The sequence below is a fragment of the Haliotis rufescens genome, unplaced genomic scaffold, assembly GCF_023055435.1.
Source record: "Haliotis rufescens isolate VD_foot unplaced genomic scaffold, xgHalRufe1.0.p SCAF_20, whole genome shotgun sequence".
In the NCBI taxonomy this organism is placed as follows: Eukaryota; Metazoa; Mollusca; class Gastropoda; order Lepetellida; family Haliotidae; genus Haliotis; species Haliotis rufescens.
In genome coordinates this window covers 21,709,591-21,731,687 of record NW_025963891.1, presented here as the reverse complement: position 1 = coordinate 21,731,687, position 22,097 = coordinate 21,709,591, and the positions used below count along the sequence as shown (strand labels likewise).

At 37.1% G+C, this 22,097-nt stretch overlaps 1 protein-coding gene across 6 annotated transcripts in view; it reads right to left on the bottom strand.

The window, feature by feature from the left end:
* LOC124140301 overlaps window positions 1-22,097 on the bottom strand; it is a 98,267-nt gene that overhangs the window by 22,225 nt on the left and 53,945 nt on the right. For all 6 annotated transcript variants that reach the window (XM_048400964.1, XM_048400963.1, XM_048400968.1 and 3 more), the window contains 23 exons: window positions 21,604-21,774; window positions 21,171-21,257; window positions 19,575-19,691; window positions 17,829-17,961; window positions 15,050-15,180; window positions 14,295-14,507; window positions 13,276-13,527; window positions 12,557-12,639; window positions 11,475-11,667; window positions 10,242-10,475; window positions 9,895-10,028; window positions 9,502-9,695; window positions 8,873-8,997; window positions 8,247-8,363; window positions 7,634-7,774; window positions 6,781-6,946; window positions 5,633-5,869; window positions 4,842-5,131; window positions 3,814-3,948; window positions 3,479-3,574; window positions 2,864-3,067; window positions 2,195-2,459; window positions 1,962-2,049 (listed from right to left, as the gene is read on the bottom strand). In XM_048400964.1, coding sequence (XP_048256921.1) covers window positions 1,962-2,049; window positions 2,195-2,459; window positions 2,864-3,067; window positions 3,479-3,574; window positions 3,814-3,948; window positions 4,842-5,131; window positions 5,633-5,869; window positions 6,781-6,946; window positions 7,634-7,774; window positions 8,247-8,363; window positions 8,873-8,997; window positions 9,502-9,695; window positions 9,895-10,028; window positions 10,242-10,475; window positions 11,475-11,667; window positions 12,557-12,639; window positions 13,276-13,527; window positions 14,295-14,507; window positions 15,050-15,180; window positions 17,829-17,961; window positions 19,575-19,691; window positions 21,171-21,257; window positions 21,604-21,774 — 3,806 coding nt within the window. The remainder of the gene's footprint in view (window positions 1-1,961; window positions 2,050-2,194; window positions 2,460-2,863; window positions 3,068-3,478; window positions 3,575-3,813; window positions 3,949-4,841; window positions 5,132-5,632; window positions 5,870-6,780; window positions 6,947-7,633; window positions 7,775-8,246; window positions 8,364-8,872; window positions 8,998-9,501; window positions 9,696-9,894; window positions 10,029-10,241; window positions 10,476-11,474; window positions 11,668-12,556; window positions 12,640-13,275; window positions 13,528-14,294; window positions 14,508-15,049; window positions 15,181-17,828; window positions 17,962-19,574; window positions 19,692-21,170; window positions 21,258-21,603; window positions 21,775-22,097) is intronic.

Genomic DNA, 22,097 nt, shown 5'->3' with positions numbered 1-22,097 from the left:
TCCATAAGCAGTTAATCCAAATACAAAAAGGTATTGATGTCATCATTGTAGAAGTTATGTTGATGTTTTCAGTAGTTGCATTATTTTGTATCGCGTGTACCATCGACAGAAATGGGGGCCGAGCTACCACATGTGGAACCGACCTTGACACAATTTGTTTACAATATGGCGTCGACTCACGTTAGATGTCGTGGCCACACTTTTTAAATCTCCATTTGCGACAAAATGTGAAACAGTTAGGGCAAGTCACTCACACGGTCAGGTAGTTTGAGCAATCACACATGACTCTTAGTCATTTCATATGAAAATAGTAGCAATTATTTGTCTAAACGGGCGAGCATGTAGGACAACCGGTAGACAATTAATCGCGGCACAGATATGATGTGAACGTGCCCTGTCGATCACTTCGGGCTTGGCCATTCAATGTTTAGGTTTTGATCATGAACCTCCTGCCCATAAATATACACTATACCAACTTAATATTAACGATTATAGCTATCTTTCCATATCTTTGATTTGAATATTTTCTGTAAATCAGCATCACAAACAAAAAGACAATCTGCACTGTCGGTTGGTATGTAGCGCTGTGCTAAATCGCCATGAGACACAGTCGATAAACATATGCAATACTTGAACAAAAAACTTCCGTGGCCGACTAAACGTTAGTACTCTTGGGCCAATAACTGTACAGTGGGGACTAGTAAATCTTTCTGACCAGTCCGATCAGATTTCTTTTTCAAATTGGCTGTCTGATATAATAATAGTTTCGTGTATGTGACATGGGTGCATAATAAAAAATTGCCTTCATTCGCATGAAGTTCGACATGGCAGAAAAAGATCGAGAAGCGCGGTAACCACATTACTAATCTCGCCATATTTCGCAATCCGTAGCACTGCATAAAATATCAGTTACACGATATTAACGTTGAGATGATTAGTGTGATGATGGTTATAAATTCATTCAATGAACGTCATAAATGTAATGGAAAAATACACTGTCGTTTTCTCATGTGTACCGACCATTCCGCCATTACCGATAGTCGATAAAAATATACAAAACGTGTAAATAAACTTGTTCATAAAGGAGTGAACAGAATTGTATTTACGTGAATAAGTATACAGTTGGGAATAATATGTCTTTCTGACCACTCAGGTCATATTTTTTCTTATGAACAAGGATTTTGTCTGAAAATATTTACGTGTTTGTGACATGGGTGCATGATCAAAATTCGCCGTCATTCGGTTGGTGTTCAAACATGGCTGAAAACGTCCTAAAAGAGCGGTAGCCACTTTACTAATCTCGCCATATTTCGCAATCCGTAGCATTGTATAAAGTATGAGTTACACGATGTTAAAGCTAAGATGATTGGGGTGATGATGGTTATAGTTTTGACTTTGCGCACTCAGTGTTAAATATAAAAATTCACAGTTTAGAAAGGGCATATATGGTCCTATGCGGGTGTGAAAAGTGAGGGACCATATATGGCCCCATGGCACCAAGAGGGTTAATATAGTCTGAATGGATTCCAGTTGTTCAACTGTCTGAATAGAATTTGGTAGTTTAATTGTCTCTTCAACTCTAGTTGTTCAATATTGTCTGAATGGAATCCAGTTCTCGACATAAATCATGAGGTTAAAATATCCCATATGGATTCCAGTTGTTCAACTGTCTGAATAAAATCCAGTGGTTAAATTATCTCTTGAATTCTGATGGTTCAATATTGTCTGAATGGAATGAAGTGATTCAATTGTCTGAACAGAACCCAATAGTTCAATCATCTGAATGGAATCCACTACTGGGTTCAATCCTGTAGTCAAATTATCTGCATTGATTCCAATGGTTCAATTGTCTGAATGAAATTGTTCAATTACTTGAATGGTCAATAAAAGTCAAGAAAAACCCATGGGAAACAAAATCAACTGAATATTTTTTTCACAAAGAACAAATTGAGGTCACTTACTGAGAAGTCAAACTTGCCCTGGTTTAGCACAGCCAGACGGAGTATGTCATCAGGGGTGAGACGTAAAGACCCAAGGCTTGAAGACGCTCTGGGGAGTAAATACTTCCTTATTAGCTGAGTTGATCAGAGTTCATTGAATGTTACAACACAATAATTATACTTATTTACTGATAACAATGATAGAGTATGTTGTCACTGGGTCATATTTGTCTGATTCTTCAAGAAAGTTTTACTTTGCCATTGGGAGGGTGATGTTGACGCTGGTGTCCAGAGTTGACTGCCTCTTCCTCCGTCCAGTTGTTACTCCACTCTGAATGTTGATGACGGCATCAGAGCAGTCGGTTTTATCGCATAGTCCATTACTCCACTCAGCATTGAGTGTTCTCAGGGCACTGAGTATCTCAGTCCTCATGCTGGTTTCAATGCCAGAAGGGTTGGTGGAGATTACAGTGTAGAACAGCTGTACTATCACTTGATATAGATTGTTGTTAACAATTACTGGAAAACAATAAATTTAATTATTTTTAAAACCCACATAAAGCAGTATATAAGCATGATGGATTTATTCAAATTAAAAATGTGCATACCAACCCAATTCCATGCCAACCAAGATACATAAACGTTTCACCACATCATCCTGATTATTAAGTTGTCTAAGTTGATGATGATAAATCAGTTTTCATATTTTCATAATATTATCATGTGCTCTTAAAACTATAAAAGGCTTTTAAAAATGCTGAAAGGCTGATCCATTACTTAGTATTAACTTATAAGATACAAATATGGAACAAAAGGATAATTTTCATATTTATAAAAATACTCTCAACTGCATGTATATGAGATAGTGGTGCACCATATTATATTTACTGAGTTAATTAATGAGAGAAGTGCAAAGTGATCACCTCCACATGGTGGTAGTCGGAATGAGTTGTACTTCATTGGTGGGTTGTAACTTCCAATCCTGGGACACGTGTAGAGTTTCGGGACTGGGTGTACAATGGAATAGCCAGAATCACAATTGATACTAGTTGTAATCAGAGGGTCACTGATAACACTCCTTTGTGCATTTCCACGGATAGGATTCTGTAGCGGTGTGCAGCTGGAATCTAGGTAAAAATAGATAATTTAGTTGATGTGTCATGACGACAAAATATTTTTCAGATAAACATGAAGATGCAATGTAGGTGTTAGTCTGCCATAACATGTGAAAATCTTAATACATCTGATAATGACAAGTCTACCTTCGTCTCCTTCCATTGTGACCAGCCAATACAGTAAACTAAGTTTATGATGAACACACTTATAACAAACTGACAGTTTTTATTTATTCCTGGCCATTTGCTGTATGTATGCTGTATGTACAGTATAATTAATTACGGTTATAACGAACTAACATGTATTAGTGGTCCATTTTAATTGTAGTTTACTGTATATATTGTTAAGACATAATGGAACACATAGAAAGGGCAGCATGATATCCTGTATGATTTACAACATCAGCCTGGTTTTGCACTTACATTGGATGAAGATCTTGAAGCTGCAGAGTCCCTTGTTTCCTGCTGAGTTGCTGGCAAGATATACGACCTGATAGCGGCCCCACAGAAACACATCCCCTGGAAGTACATGTGTTCAACGCTACAAGGTGTGAGCACGAACAATCTTGTTCACATTACAAAATCTGGTCTTCTACTAGTAGAGTAGTTTGATATTTTCATCAAGTTACGTGTCATTGAATAAATTTAGCTCTCAAGAGTTTTTGAAGTTTTTATGACCTAAGCAATAAAGAATTGATATATATCAAAACAACAGGTACTTGTTAACAAAACTAACTGAAATATATTGATTGTATTACTTGACTTGTGAGTGGAAATGATGGTTGAATCTTTCCCCTCAAATACAGGATCATCCCAGGTCACTTCAGTGATGCGAGTTGTTCCCAATTGGACTATGTCGCCAGGACACTTTGTGGGGGACACAAGGAGCTTTTCTGAAATTATCATGCAACAATGAAATAAGGTGTCATAAAACCTATCAAGCTGGATATACCTTATCCAAGGTGAAGATCAGTGTGATCCAAACAGTAAAGCATTCAGTTTGTCAGAGTCTTTGTTTGATTTATGTGTTTAGGGAACAAACCTTTTCATGTCACCATATTCTGTTATGGATGATAAGATCCAATAAAGGTAATGCTGGTATGAATTGGGGTAAGACATATGGCATGAAATGAGGGCATTGAAACAATGTATAGATGCAACCACACACCAATTTTTATGATCCAGAGACTGATACTGGTTAATGATATCTTGTACGGTGTAAAAATCATACATGTGAAAATGTTCAAATCGCTGATGTATTTTCAGTGATGCTAAATTTGAGTCAAGCTGATGGCACTGAAACAATTTCAAAATCATAAGAGATGCTATACCTGTAATCCCATATTGTACAACACATTTTCTATAATAACAATTTATTTAAAGCTCCATTAACTGAACTATAAAATACCAGTGCCATTCTGTCAACAAAAGTAATTTCTCCTGAGGTCACAAATTAATTTCCTTAAATTTCTAAATTCCATATCCAAGTTGACCTTGTTTTCAAAGTGTTTGTTTTGGGGAACAAGAGAACTAGAAAACAAATAAAATAGTCTAATTTTCATCATTGTTTTCTAGTTACATGTATTTCAATTCTTCTATTAGGGTCAACTAGGAAAGGTGTCTGGAACTGTCTTATTGCCCTTCTCTCTTCAAGGTAAATTTGGATATAAACTTTAAAATGACAACTAGAGACGAATTATTGAAACAAACTAGAAAACAAAGTATATTTTGATAAGTGTAATATTGATGCCACCATCATGCATATTACAAGATGACTTCTACTTACTCTCATCTGCCACTTCACAGTTCCCTCCTGAGTACCCCCTGGGGCAGGATGTGGACGAAGCAGTTGACGGGATGACAAGAGACACACCCTGGGATCTGCGGAACTCATTCCATGCAAAGATTTCATCAGTGAAGACCTGTTGTGGGTTCTCAAGCTTCAGAGGTATTTCTGATGTAAATGTGAGATCTCTGTTGTAGAGTGACACCTGACTCAACCAGCCATTGAAACCTTCATTCAGCACAGGCATCTCTGTCACAGGGTCATACTTGCTCCCAAGAACCATCCATACACTGGAGACAAAAAAGGAGTCAGTTGAGGTTTTACTGCACTTTTAGCCATATTCAAGCTATATCATAGTGGGGACACAAATCATGGGCTTTACACATTGTATCAGTGATGGGAAATGAACAAGGGTCCAAAAGGTGAAGAGAAATATAGATCAACATATGTCTTCTTGTTCCCAGAAAAGGGTGACCATTTCTAAGACCTGTTTCAATGTCAAGATCATTTAGAAAAATAATACAACTTACCCATGAGGAAGGATTACAACACAAATTAATTTATCACATTCAACTAATGGTCCTCTAAGATCCTAATTTTTACATATAGTCCTATGACAACATAGAAAACAAATAATTCTAATAATGAATATATATATATCTATATATATATCTATATATATAGATATATATATATTGCAGTTTGACAAAAATTACCTTAGAATATATCAGAAGAAAATTCAAGGGATTAATGATGTACTACAAAGCTGAATAGATCAATGTATCACTCACTATTTATCAATCATCATGCCCTTCGCATAGTTTTGAACATCCTCGGCAATAGTGTTGACTACAAAGTTGAGGAGTCCAGTCTCGCCATTCCATGTAACTGCAATCTGGTTCCATTTACCATCGTTATACTTGAAGTATGGCAGTTTAACACTGCTAGTGGTACCATTCACGGAAATGGTCAGTCCGGAATGGTCAATGCGTATCAGTTCCTTCTTGCCAGCCAGGCTGTTGGGACCACTAAAGGTGAAAACAGGTTTCAAGGTCATTTGATTGGAGCTTCGGACAAATAAGACATCTCCTAGTTGGGGGCACACAGAATGATGTTTAACTTTTAAATTATAACACTGGATAAGAAACTTTATATAGATTTTTACAACAAATGATCATACCGTATATCGCCGTCTATAAAGTGACCCCACGTATAAGGCGACCGACCCCCTTGTACCTGCCTTCAAATTCAATGCTTATTCATATGGAATCTACCCAATCTCTAAAAGCGAGTCATGTTGAAGTACATCACCATCGCATGCACAATCCCTATGTTTGCAATAAAAACGTGCTTGTCTTCCGCAGAAAAAACTTAAACTTGGTCAATACAAATTGGAAATGTGAGATAAAACATCAATAGACAGGATGATTTACTGATTAAATTGTATTTCTTGTTCTGCTAGACATTGTGTTATATGCAGAGATTAAGAATACTGTTTGTTTTGTCGCGTAAACTAAGTCGGAAGTAACAAATCAGCTGTGCACATGTTTCTTGATATCTATCAGTGATTTGTTTAAAAATTACCCAATAATATAACTTTAAAGAATTCTTATACAATGATCGGGAGAATTGTTTCTAAAACTCTTTATTTTATCAGGAATAATTTAGTCAAATATCATGTTATTTTTTATAACCAGACATTGTAATTACATGATTAATTTGCGTACTTCAGTATGGATTTGTATTTCCAGCGTTACATGCTCACAAAAATGTCTTTGTGTTTTGGGAAAAAACATCGAAACTTTTCAACCCTGTGTATAAGATGATACCCCTTGAAAGACCCCTATTTCTTGGTATGCAAACTCGCCTTATGCACAGCCATATATGGTATACACCAAGTTAGGAAACAAACTGAAATAAAACAAGCAAATATACTGACTCGACTGAATACAGAGTGAAGAATGTCCCGGTTCCATCTTTCTCCCAGAATTTGACCCACAGACTGACACTGAGCTTGTTAGCTGTGAGTTGGATCGGGTAGGGGAGGTAAGCATGGCTTGTCTTCTGTGGCAGTTTAAACAGCATGTCATAGTTGCGATCCAGATCTGTGGAAAAAAATCCATCCATATTGATATGTTTATACCAATTATGTTTACAGAGATTTGATATAGGGAAATATAACAAATACCTTGATGTGTTACAATTTTTTAAACCAGGGGGCATTACCACTGCTAATGGTTTGCCAGTAACATGACGTCAATAATAACGCACACCAACTTAAAGCAATAATAATTATTAACTGGTTTACAGATTCACTGTCTCTAAAAAAAATACAAAAGGACAACCAATGAATCTGACCAAGTCAAACTAAAGGGTCACCACAAAAGAATTGAGCATACATTATGTTCAACTGCATTGCAAGACTGATGAGACTTCTCACAGGACATATGGACACATATTTAGGTCATTTTTATTAAACATTTTGACCCCACTACCTACAAAATCTGTAGACTAAGAAATAAAAACGGCAAGCCTAAGTTGATTCAGAAGGCTTGGAAGTAAGTTTTCTTCAAAAGGATTTCCTCAAAGACAATTGTGTTACATTATTCATCTTATCCAGAATTACTGTTACTGCTTCATCTAAAGAAATAACTAGAACACAACAAGAACAGTTGATTATATAGTTTCTACATAAATGATAAAAAGTAGCTTTGCAAAATACTGACACACCAACAACCCATATCATATGACAGTAGAGAAAAGGTAGGAAAACAAGTTTGTTTTCTATGTACCTTGACTACAGTCTATTCCACTTTTGCCAACGGGGCAACGACAGAAATATTGGTCCACTCCATCAATGCATCTTGATGTTCCTGGGCACGACACTCCAGCACAGTTGTTGATGTTGGTGTCACAGTTTGTCCCAGTGAAACCTGTAAACATCAACACATCAATGTAAATGGTCCATCCCAGCAACCCAGATGAGAAGTACATGTTTACTGATAAATTGTTTCTGGCTAGAAAGTAAATATATTGAAGCACTTCCAAAGGATATAAATGACACATCAAAACAATGTCACAACTACCAATCGCAATACCAATCGGCCGACCAAAGCACTCCATGTGACATCAATTTCTTTACTGATTGGAATACAACTATTTCAAATGTGTATTTGTGCCCATCCAGTAGGCATGAGAATTAACACGATGAATGACAGTAACATGTGATATAAGCACTAATGACAGTAGTGTATCGGGGCCAATCCATATCATATATGCACTATTAAAAATGACAGTTGTGCATTGGTACCCATCCATGTGATATAATTGGTACCAAATACTACCCATCCTGGTCCATGAGATATGAGGCTTTTACTAGAATGACATTAGTGTATTGTTACCCACCCTTGGGGCAAGAGCAATTGTAGTTATTGAGTGAGGGAGCACTGCACTCAGCCTTGTTCTTGCATGTATCCGCCTTACAGTGGTGCACCTGCACTTCACAGCCCTTGCCCGTGTAGTCTGAAAATAGATTAGTTTAGCATAAATATATTTTTATAGGTCCATAGATCAACCCTGTTTTCAGATCTTTCCCATATGAAATAACTGAGGCCTAATCATACACCAAAATCTCATCGTGACAGTTTTTCTGATGACCATGTTGTCACAAACAATTAAGTAATACGTAGTGGCAAAAGGAACATAAAAATAGGTTCACATCTATCAAAACTTGTTGAAGGTTCTGTAGCTCACTTGAAGACCATGTGAAATAATATTATTTATACATTAAACTACAGTTACAGTTAAACGAACTCAAAGGGACCACTAATTTTAGTTTGTAATAACCATAGTTCGTTTTAAGAATATATACAGCAAATGGCCTGGACTAAGAAATAAGTTTGTTATATTGGTCAGTTCGTCATAAACGTGTGCGTTATAAACGTACCGTAGTTAAAAAACTGAGTTAACTGTATTTAAAGAATTAACATAATTTTTCATGAGAAGCATGAGTAATATCCATCTATACTTACCCTGTCCACAGGCACAGGTGGTGACCCCGGCCGATTCGGAGCACATTCCATTGACACATGGGTTGGCATTACTGCATATGCTGGGAGCAAACTGACATTTCTGACCATAGGTGTTGGCCTTGCATCTGGAAGGGATAACAATGTGATAAACATCCACATGAAAAACAATTCTGGCCACAGAAAAACCTTTTTAATCACTTGGTTTACAGATACTTCAGTGGTGAAAATAAAAATAAGAACATAATTTTAAAGACTTCTGAACTATTGTAATTCTTATCCCAGAACACATGCCACAGGGTTGGCCCTGACCCATGACACAAATCCATTAAAATACATATTCAGCAATTTTGAATGTAACCTATAAAAAAAAAAACAGTCGACAGACACAATTGTGAGACATATCTTAAATGCCCTCAGTGATATGATATTGACCAGTTATACAATTACCTATTTTTAATACACACAACATATTTTCCTGATCAGTTGGACTAAGTGATCAGAAATTGGAGTTTGGCATAAACCGGCCAGTATGGAGTTTGACACATGATAAGAATATCTCCAGCCCATATGTTTTACTTTTATCAAGAGACAAAAGTTTCACAAATGACATGAACTAGTGCATGATGTACCTGCAGAAGTAGTTGGAGAAGATGTCAAAGCAGTTTGCATTGTTTATACAAGGGGAGGAGCTGCAGGGGGTAACGAGACTCTCGCAACGTTTTCCTGTCCACCCGTCCTTACATCCGCAAGTGAAGTCGTTGATGCCATCAGTGCAGACGCCATTGTGGAGACAGGGGCTGCTGGCACACTCATCAATGTTGTTCTGAGAACATGTTATTATTGGAAGATTATATAAGTTCAGGATTTGAAATTATTACATTTTATGTCAAGAAAAATATTGCATACCTGTAAATGTGTTTCATTATTAATGAAATTTGTAATTTTTGTTTATTTGACTGCAGAAAAATATAATCTAGGTAAAATATCCTTAATTAACAAGAGAGAGAAATGGAAGTACATACACTGCAGACGGGGTTGTCATATCCTGGCTTGCAGTGACAAAATGGACCGGTGAGGATGCTTGTACACTGAGAGCTGCCGGTACTGTTACAGGGATTTGGGTTACAGAAGTTGATAGTTCCAGCACAAGTAGACCCTGGGTTAGAGAAGGGAAATATAACATCATTGAAGAAAACAGGTAGATACTATGTTACAGAAAGGATATAATATATATTATAGCATGGTTGTATCAACACAAGTAGATCCTGGGTTACTCTGGCAAATATAGCATGGTTGTCACCACATAGTTACATAACAATAGTTGTTATATAGTTGTATAACATTGATACAACATTCTCCTACACATTACCTTCATATCCCATGGCGCATTTGCAGGTGAAGGTGTTAACGCCATCTGTGCAGGTACCGCCATTCAAGCAGGGTTGGTTGGCACAGTTGTCCAGGTTTTTCTGGCAGAGAGAACCTCCATAACCAGGGGCACAGTCACACACGAAGGTCAGCCCAACCTCACGACAGCTGGCACCGTTCATGCATGGGGAACTAGCACAGTATGGGGGAATGCTGCATGTTTTCTCCTTGAATACTGAAACGGGGAAGAATGATGTTGTGATCAGTCAAAGAAAAAGTCAATAAACAGTATTGTAATCAAGTGTTTCTTACAAGTGAATATCGGAATTGCAAAAACAATTACAGATAAACATACTGTGTTTATAATGTAGAGCTGGGTTACCTGTAGAATTAACTGCACTAAATTGAGTTTTGAACCGAAGCACACATCATATGATGTTTCAAATGTTACATTTAGTACGATTAAAGCTACAGGTATTCTAGCACTACATTGGAGACATGCTCATGGGTTTTGAGTAGTTTGAGAAAAACACTGATAATAGCGTTAAAAATAGTTTGGTATTGCATGTACTCAAACATGTTTTTATAAAAATCTTAATTCATACTTTAATACAGGCATTGAAAGTTTATAGGACAGCTACTTCACAAGCCAACATGACGAGAGCACACCAAAACAAAATTATGCAACCTTCGCAAGGTTTAGTTCTAGACCGCACATCACTCTGAGAACATCACACAGTTCATTGTGATGCAGAAAATATGATTTTCAAGTTCTCTGTGGTCCTGTTTCATGCCCAAAATGTATCGCCAAACATCATTTGAATATTGTTGTAACCGCAAATCTGCATATCATAACTTTGTAAATATAACTTTTTTAAAAATGCATACCGACAATGAGAAAAAAGTAATTTTCTATAAATATTAACTTCTTTTGCACTGTGATCAAATAGGGTGTTTAATCAGAGGGGGTTTACTGTGATTTTATTACCATCAGTAGCAAATCACATTCCAGTAATTTTAAAATTCATTGCAGAATAGAGGTTTAGTGCTTTGAAGGATGAATCAATTCTCTTCTAGCGAGATTATTTTGAGGATATGCAGTTAATTCAAGGCATTATTTCCATTTTCACCATACCTCTTTCAAGAAAACTTACAATATATATAGTTATAAATATCGAATCAGAATTCCACAAAGGGTAATTTCTTACCAATTCCACCAGAAGCAACGTCTTACCTCGACTTACTCCACATTTGAAACGAATTTCATGCTGGTTACAGGTGGTTCCAGCTGTTTGTAGGCTATTGACACACTTGAAGCCTTGGTCAAGTATACACTGACTTCCGACATTGGTTGAGATCTTCTTGGTGGTGGCGTCCCGACATTGTATATCTATAGGGAAGCTACCTCCACAGATGTCCAGCTGCAGCTAAATAAGGGAGAAAGTCAAAATGTGTGAAAAATGATTGGGCAATTTGGTCAAACTGACTGTTATGGAGATACACTGATGGCACACATCATAAACCAAACTGCTGGAGGATCAACCATTGTTGTATTGGCTAAACTTACATGCAACCCATTTGTTATTGTTTAGAAATGATTTGAATCAAAGGATCATTTCATTAAAAGGGAAAACAATAATTCAGTGTAATAACTAAATGTAAACATTTACTTTTTGGTGCATTGTTAAACCATGGATTGAAAGATTGTCTTATCACAAACTATGTTCTTATACAGCATGATGTTGTCACAGCTGTCATCATAATGCACACACAGTGTTTATATTATTACTGGGATGTCATCAATGTATGCACTTTATATAATATCATATTGTGTGATATGTAACTATAGTGCACTTACAGTGTTTCCCATATACTGTGATATTTTAACGATAATTCACATGGCGTTTCTCCAATCCTAAGACTACTTAGAGTCTTTCTGTACATAGTTCCTTGTACTTTCAGTGTTTCTCATGTCACTGAGTAAGATATCGTTCCCTGTACTTACAGTGTTTCTCATATCTCTGAGTAGGACGAAGTTCCATGTACTTACAGTGTTTCTCATGTCACTGAGTTAGGCGTAGTTTCTTGTACTTACAGTGTTTCTCATATCACTAAGACGAAGTTCCCTGTACTTACAGTGTTTCTCATATCACTGAGTAAGGCGTAGTTCCATGTACTTACAGTGTTTCTCACATCACTGAGTAAGATATTGTTCCCTGTACTTACAGTGTTTCTCATATCTCTGAGTAGGACGAAGTTCCCTGTACTTACAGTGTTTCTCACATCACTGAGTAAGATATTGTTCCCTGTACTTACAGTGTTTCTCATGTCGCTGAGTAAGACGTAGTTCCCTGATGTGCGGTTGTCTGGGGTGTTGTACCACTCAGTGTAGAAATCATCTGCAGCAATAGGGAAAATGCTCCTATAGAATTTGTACATATCCTAATAATTATACTATCAATTTTGATAGGAATTGAATATTTTGAAAAGCATAACTAAGTTAGGATTGATGAAGCTTATTACAAATACCTCCAATGAAGACCATCCAAACTGGTTTTCTTCATCAAGATGAAAATGTCAAATGATGTATACAGTGATCTACACTAACACTTGTAAGAGTCTAGTATATTTTGTTAAGGACTGGTAAAATGAAATAAATGGTGGTCCGGTGGTCTAAATTCTAAGCACCATTGTCTAGTAGAGATCCAACAGGACCAGTAGATTTTGTTTTGGTGCTGGTCCTTTGGACCACTGACAAATTTCGGTCAGTGTCAAGCATTGTGTATATCTGTACCTTCTTTCATATATTTTCCCCCTTTTCTCAATGCAGGGCTGAACCCAGGTAATCAATGCCAATCATATGAGCTGACTAAACAGACATTGGTTGGCAACATCACAATGCGAGACCTGACCAAGCAGACTTGGCTCATTGTTCAGGTCTGGTTTGTATGGTCTGGACAAGATAACTTACATGCCAGAGTGATATTGCTAAATATTTGCTACAGAAAACATCAATTATTCCCTCAAATGCCTACCTTTGATATAGCTGCACTTCTTGACGTAGTAAGAAGCCCCTTGCTCAGGAACAAGAGGAAGAAGGTTGCCAGCTCTTGTGGAATGAAGCATGCACCTCTGATCAGCTCTGAAGTAGGAGAATGCCCGACAAGAAGATCCTTGACTGTTGCAGGTGTCCCTGCAGTCCATCAATGTCTTCCCTGTTTCATTCCTTGAGAATGTTGGTGTCTCTAACTTTTTGTTCAATGAAAGACTGTACTCACAGTATTCTCCTAAAAAGAAATAAAGTTACAAAACGTTGTACATTTTTCAATAAGTAAATAGTTAAATGAAACACATGTTTGAATATCAATAAAGAACAGACACATAAACACACATTACATGAGTAAAATCACTGTGCCCAGAATTTTCATATATGATGAAGAAGATGTGTAACCATAGGGTCACAATTGAAAAAAACGTATGAGTTAGGCAACACCCAACCCCCAAAATGGCACTGACTGAAAAAACTACCGTATTTTGACACCATTATTTATTTTATACCCTGTATTATTGTATCTTGTCGCCTTGGTTTCTTTCATAATGGTATTAGAACTGTTTATTAAATGTGAGATATTGTAGAAGAATATTGTCAATATTGGATCACATAATTCTGCAATGCAATGTCCATCATGATGACACAACATAAGTCCTGTCAGCATGGGCCCTCGACTAAAGACAATAATTAGCCTAGAACTTTAACAAATGAACTGACATATTCCAAGATCTACCTTGTTTCTAAGGTTCAGAAGAGTTCATCCCTTGCATGCAACCATTGTCTAACCAAACACTATCTAACCAATAACATGTGCATATAAGTACGATAGCAAATACCATACAGCCAACTGATGCCAGAAATGCATGTCTTGTCATCATTGAATAAGAAGTTGTTTTCACAAACTTACTGGTTTTGATACTTAATACAGGCATTATCATTCTTGCTAGTGATGAGCTTTGCTAGATAACCACATATCCAATGCTGTGAGGCAGTAATTCTTACCATAAGAAGCTTCTGGATTGCAGATACATCGGTATGTGTTCTCCACATGGTCCTCTATACACTGGCCACGATTTCCGCATGTAACACCAGCACATTTGTTTCGTCGTGTTTCACACCGGGGACCAACAAACCCAAGGGGGCATTGACATGTGTAGTTGTTCACTTCATCAATGCACGTCCCACCATATAAACAGGGGTTGTCTTTGCAGTCATCTGTAGGCATTGGGTAAGCAATGTTCATAGTGTTACATCCAATTGAACATATAACAAATGCAACAAATGTTGTATTTGGAATTCAGCTTTCTTTGTGCTTGTGATTAGGTGCCTCACTCTGAGAGTGTGGGGTCAAGTGCCAGATGGGATTTAACTAAAAAATGTACTAGAATTTGAACTTTACTAACTAAGTGTAATCCAATATTTGCTAAATAAGAATAATAACTAAGGCAATACAAAAAGGCATTTTCAATCAAACATAGCATTTAAAAATGTTATCAATTATACACTAAGGTGGGTTCACCTATAAACAAAGAAATAAATATACGGGTAGGTCCTGCCTAAATATCAAAAGTAAACATGTATAAATACAAATCATACTAGATCAAATGGAGATAGTTCAATCCCAGTTTTGTCATGCATCTTGCTGTTACATTAACATCGTATCTAATATACAACTACCACTTGAAACGGGATACTATAACCTTTTTCAAATTAATAAATCAGGAGGAGTATTGCTGTTTTTAGACACTGATACATACCAATGTTAGTCTCGCAATTTTTCCCAGTAAAGCCAGCTACACAAGTGCACTCTCTACGGTATGAGCCGATGGGATTACACACACCATTACCACATGGCAGGGAATCACATATAGGTTGAGGGCTGGTGCATCTGGAATAGACAAGTTGAAAATCTTAGAAAACGACAAACATGAATATTTCAGCAAGGTTTTCAATTAAATTGAATAATTTCTTTCTCTCTATTTTCAGATCTGCTTTCAGTGATGAGGATGTTAACTTTGTGGCATATTTGTCTGAGGCAAGAAACTATTCATTCACCAAATGAAATTCTAGGACAATAGTGAGTGAGTGAGTGAGTTGGGTTTAACGCCGCTTTCAACAGTATTAGTTATATTGCGACGTGTCAGCTTAATGTGGGAGGAAAGCCCGAAGTGATGCAGGTCTCAGACGTTTACCACTTCAGTGAAGCCCAAGAGCACGAGTATGGTGCGGACAAACCTAGAAACAAAATCGGGGCGAACCGGGATTTGAAACCACAATCATAGATTTGTGGCGTGACTAAGGGACGCAAATCTGCACAGTGAATCGCAGCGCCTTAGGTGACTGGGCCACCCGTGCCCCCCTCTAGGACAATAAGCCAAATCAGTATTATGATACAATGAATGGAAAATAAATAAACTATCCTACAACTAAAAGAGAGAATCTTTGGTTAGGTAAGAAATATATGAAACAAAGAAAGCTGATGTTATCTTAGAGAGCCAAAAACACATTTACACAGAGAACACCAGCTTGGAAAAACATAACTGTATTGATTTCAAATTGATCTTCATTAAAAAATGTATATATTTCTTTCAAAAGTATTCAAGATAAACATGTGAAAACATATTTCCCTATTTTTCTTTAAGTTTTAGGTGCTGTTTTTATACCTCCTCCGTCACCCCAACAAAAAGGTTGGTCATACTATATTTGCTAAATAACATATGTGTCTCCCATTTCAACCAAAGAAAGGTTTGAGCAATTCAGACATGACATGATTGGAACCACTTTGTTAGTCATGGGTTGCGAACAGAAACGATAAGTCTTGGAGATAAACATTTAACAACAGGATATTAATACCTTGAGGATTTTAGGCAAACATTAAAATGTTCCATCATGAATTATTTGAAATCATTTGATAAACTATTTACTCTAATGGTTTCTAGTGTGCGGAAAATCATACACACAGACACAGTATTCGATCATAGAAGACATAAATAAATAAACATTAAGAATCCTAACAAGGCAAAAATAACAGATTTGATACATCCACAAGAGAAACCTTCCACACTACCAATGCAAATATAATGAGTAAAAGCTTTTTTAAGAATAAATTGAAAATAAGCATGCGTTACAATGCACAAACAGCAAATCATGCATCTTTTTGGATGTTTGCACATCATGCATGTAAATAAGCCTTTTCTTCTCACATACCTCATGCAAATTATATTTACAATTTTTATTATTTTAAATTCCCAATTACATATTTTTTAAATGTTAATTGGTTTCTTTGAAATGTATCATGCAGAGATAAAAACCATCAACAAAACATATAATAACTGGCATGACATAAAGGTAACAAAAACAAGATTTAGTCAGTTAATTAAAAGGCACTCTGAGAAGGAAAGAAACCTGCATCCCGGTAACACAAGAAATTCTGGGAACTCACAACCTAGGAAAACAGATGGGAAACCATCATATAGACAATTCATATTACTTTACATGTGATATGACTGACACAGACAGACAGATAATCTCTCCCTATACCATACAACTTTACCTTGGCAAACCCCTAAAACTGTAAAACAATGCAGTTATATTAGCTAATGACTGTATGAAAATCCATTTGTATAGTAAAGTGTCATTTATTGAGACTAACTTTCTTACATTATGGACTGAAGAATGTCTTAGAAATTATCACTATTAGGATTTAAAGGTTGGTTGTATGTAATGATATGATGTAATCATTGTCATTCCTCAAGTGTTTCATTATTTGGATTATCAGAAAGTGCTAATAGTACAAAATTCCATCCCAAAATAATTTCTTAACCATCTGTGACTGTTTTTGCAATAACAAGCAAAAATAGTACAATGCATGAGTTTTCTGTGTGATGGTATGAAATAGCAAATCTACTTCGTGTTTGGGTATAAACAGAATTCACATGTCAAAGACCTTACTTTCTAACTGTGCAGAAGGCATGGTTACAAAGACTTCAGTAAGACTGGGCTTAATTTGTTGGCTACAACTTGCATGTACTACAGAGATGTACTGCATGTTTATATGCATGAATGAAAAACAAGGTTTTGATGAATAGCTGGCATATCCTACTGTCACTACAGTGTGCAGCAATGACTGTTACACCAAAACTCCAGAGACTCCAATCAGTTTGATTTTCAGTAGAATGACCTGTGTCATGTTTATGCAAGCAAGTGATCAATTAATCATACATGTGCAATGTCTTAAAGTAGTCATGTTAGCTTCACATACATAACAAATGTACTAGAACAAAGATCAAAACAAAGAGAGCTTCCTTCCAAAACACAGTCAAATGTTTTCATGAAAGCAGTATATATTTTTGTGAGCAAATGAGTGCTTTAACCAACAATATACTGCATTCTTTACATAAGATCATTTCAAACATTCATTTCTCTATTATAAATGAGAAATCATATAACACCCTATCACACCCTACAGTATTACCATTTCTACGCTGTAAATCAGTAGTTACACTGTATGAGATAGAGGTATTTTTCACTACTTACATTGTTCCTGTGAATCCATCTTTGCAGAGACATTTGAAAGTGTTGATTTGGTCTTGACACATGCCTCCATTCTGACACAATGTGCTTGAAGTACAGTCATTAACATCAGTCTCACATCTCGGACCACTGGTGCCTAAACACACAAACAGTCCACTGAGCAACAGTCAAAAATTTTATCCTCTAAGACAACTGGAAATATTTAAACACAGAAATATTGTCTACAGGAGAACAGTTAAAGGGGCACTGATATACAGCAATGGTCGCTGGCTTTGTTACTGTTGTTTTCCCAGATGATATACCAGAAATCTCAACTAATTCACGACCCGTGCTGCTCCAACCGTAAGCACATTTGTCGCATTGATCAACAAAATGATATACAGTTTTGCCTTGGAAATAATAAGGAAATGTAGGTATCTTTTGGGAAGCATCGGTTATGCTGACAAAGTTTTGAGAAGTCACTTGCTCGGTCGTGTCCAATTTCCGTTTACACTATTTTGACTTGTAACACATCAATCAATGTATTATAGGTAAATCCTTTGAACAAAATGATTTGTTTTTACTTCACTCCCAGATATGGGTGTATCCTGTCTGCTTTAGTAAACCTTCACAAATAAACACTCACTTATGACAAATCCACTGTGCAAGATAACAGTGATTAATCAATCAATGTAATTTCGGTTAATCATCATCTTCCCGAGGCAGGGTATTAACTGACTGTAAAAGTCCAGTTCCCACCTTTGCCAAACTAGGCTGGAATTTCTGTGTTGTATTTTATAAGAAGCAAATTGAAGTGAAAGCTTGGGTGTTTTTCTTACGGATGAATTACAGAATACTAATTACCTGCTAGATTAGATTAGAAGACAGTGTTTATCAAAGTATGCATTGGTCATATGAAGCTAAACACTAAAAACTAGGCTGGAATTTCTGGGCTTGTTTGTAGCACCACCAGTGGCTATTGCAAGTTATGTCCCTTCTATGTCCCTCCTACCGGTACTGACCAATCAGATTCCACCTCTCATGTCATTTGCATTTGCTTCAAACAAACACTCAAGACGATCTGATCAATAATCAACCTCTATTTTGTCATACAAAGGGTCTTACTTCGCGAAGTGTATCCGATCATCTGAGCACATAGTTTAAAAACATGAACAGATTTGGAAGACATCTGTTGACGCCGAATTGGCGGTACACATGCTTTGCAAATCCTGCAATTGACTGAAATCTGCACGGCAGTTTACAAACCAGATGTCAATATCGGTTATGCGAATTTGCTTGGACTATGCATAGACTTGTTAGTTAGGCCAAAATATAGCTCCATAATTCCAGGCTAGTTCGGTAAGGGTGGAAACTGGACTTTTATAGTCAGTTAATTCCCTTGACTCAGGTTGATGGTTAATCCTTTGATGGATGTTTTCTTGCAACTCAACTGATCATCCCTCTCTTGCTGCGAGAAAATTGACTGATGGCAGCTAGTGATCCCTAGCGGGCAGTGTTAGACAGCCGGGAAGGAGCCAGCAATTAGTGCCCCTTTGGTACTGTCCTCTCAAATCACTAGTGCCTCAACACAGAAACATGTCTACAAGAGAACAGTCATCCTATTGTCCTCTCAGACCACTAGAGTGTAGTCTAAATATTTAGTAAATTGTAGTTTCCCTAACCACCAGTATGCAGTGGATTCTTTATCATAAAGAAGAAAGGGAATTCTGGAATGTGGAGCTGTTGCCTCAAACTGTCTTAGAGTCTTACCTGCTGGGCAGCTGCAGGAATATGTTGTCACATTGAGGATGTTGCACGCCCCGCCATTGTAACATGGACTAGAGGCACAAGGGTTGTCTCCAATCTCACACCGCTGTCCTGAATACCCTGCTCAACAGAAGGATTCTGTATAGAAGCTTGCATCATACACAAATATATATCTTGTACAGTCCATTGAAACTGAGTGTTTCCTATCTGGCATAAAACAAAATCCAATTTTCATAAACTGGGCTTTTCTTTCCCAGAATCAACTATTACATGAAAACTTCCTCACATACACCAAGCATGTGCCTTATAATGAAGGAACAGTATGTCGACGGTTCTGTGTGTTTTTAAATCATGGATGAAATAATTTCCAAGTGTGATGTCACATGACCGATGCAATTCTCAAACCAAAACAATAGAGCTCTTCACAATGAAGCCGACAATGCAAGTGCTGCACAGAATAAACTTGATTCAGTCTTGTATTTTATAAGAAGCAAATTGAAGTGAAAGCTTGTGTGTTTTTCTTACGGATGAATTACAGAATACTAATTACCAGCTTGATTAGATTAGAAGACAGTGTTTATCAAAGTATGCATCGGTCATATGAAGCTAAACACTCTCCTTTCCAGGAATCCCTGGGCCAGCAGACTGGACCTCACACTGTCACAACTTACACAGTGCATTCGTGTGTTTTCCATCGGTTTCATTTTGGACGTGTCTACACATTTAGATAAACACACGTCATGAAATGCCTAACTTTCATTGAGAAAATATCCGAAAATGTGAAAAACTATTTCCATTTGCTTATTTATCCTCCACGTCCTGTCGTCAAAAACCTACAGAAAGCTAGCAATACGTTCACTTTGATGTCTTAAGCTATATGGTGTCATGCACCCAACTGCCGCAGTTCTAGTAGTATATCTTTATAGTTATGCCAAACAATATGTAAAGCACACCGGTAGGCTGGCATTAGTGCTGTCTGTTCTTATTTTAGAATAAGAGTGTTTGTCTACAAACATGAGAAAAGTCTGGACTTGTGATAAGCCTACACCGACGGTGTGGTCACTGGAGCAGAAACGCAATAAGGCGCGCAGAGCCGAGTAAGCTCGGGGGTTATCAGCTAGTGTTTACAAACAAAAGCTTCACAACGGTTGACGTCAGGTCCCTTTAAACATAGAACTTAAGTTATCATAGGACCTTCCAGTCACAAATACAGAAATACACACAATCAACGATAGGTTGCAAGTTTTTAACAGAAATCTATCCCCTGCCATCTTGTACTATCTGTATCTGGCAATGTGTATTCAGCAGGGATGTCACAGGTATGTGTGTTTCTCGTATTGTATCGTATCATATCGTCAGGGAATATTATAGATGGACCGATGTATCGGTGGAACGTTACATTCCTGGTATTGAGGCATTCAAAGAAAAGGTCACATTTAGCATTCAATTTCACACATTAACATGAAACTAGTTATTACTTTTAACAACTAAAAAAGATATCTTTTAGATATAATGCTTCACCTTTGAATCAACCTACAACAGGCAAGTTCATCAAAGGCAATTGCCATCACAAGGACTGGCAGATGCATTCAATCTCACCTTCTGGACAAGAGCAGGAGGGACTGTGTCGGATAACACTACAAGATCCTCCATTCTGACAGTAGTTGGTGCACACAGGAGACAGAGCTGTATATGGGAGACAAACAGTTTGGGATGAATACCATTGTTTTGCAAAATATTATGATTACAGTGCATACATTTCTGCATATTGATACTGGAAACATGATTTACTGATACATACGTACTTCTGCTACTTGTATAGTTTGTAATAATATTGTATTCCCTGGGTTAATGCCTTGTTCTACATTCTAACCTTCAAATCATTTTCAGATAATGTGCTTTATAAAGTGACTTAAAGGTAACCAATTCAGAAGATCATATCGATTAATATAATACTGTACAAAATGTAATTAGCCAGTGCATAGATTTATTGTTACTTCCCCAGGTAAAAGTCTTGTTTATAAATACCTACCTCCGCTAGTGCAGTTCGACTGCGCTGTTGAGCCTGGCCCAGCTGTTACTTCATTGGTTGAGCATGCCTTGCAAGTCTTTTGTCCAACTTGGTCCTGGTAAAAGTTTATAGGACACGGTATGCATTCAGCATGACCATCAATAGCATTGTAGGTTCCTGCTCCACACTGGGCTAGAAAGAGGATAAAAATTGCATAAACAAACATTGACAAGCATGAGAGAAACTGGCATTTTTTTTTAATCCCTAATATATGGACCACATCGGATGTGGTGGCCCAGGTGACTGGATCATCCAGTCCCCACCTTTTATTGAATTAACAGGCTGCTGTCATGTCGGTGAAATATTGCTGAGTGCAGAGTTAAAGAAAATCATGCATGCACACATGCACGCACACACACGAGTATGTTCTCACTTTAGGCAACCATCTCGGTGGTCAAGTCACAGCAGTGGACTGAGTATCTGCCTAGAGAGTGGAAGGCTGGTGATTTAATCCC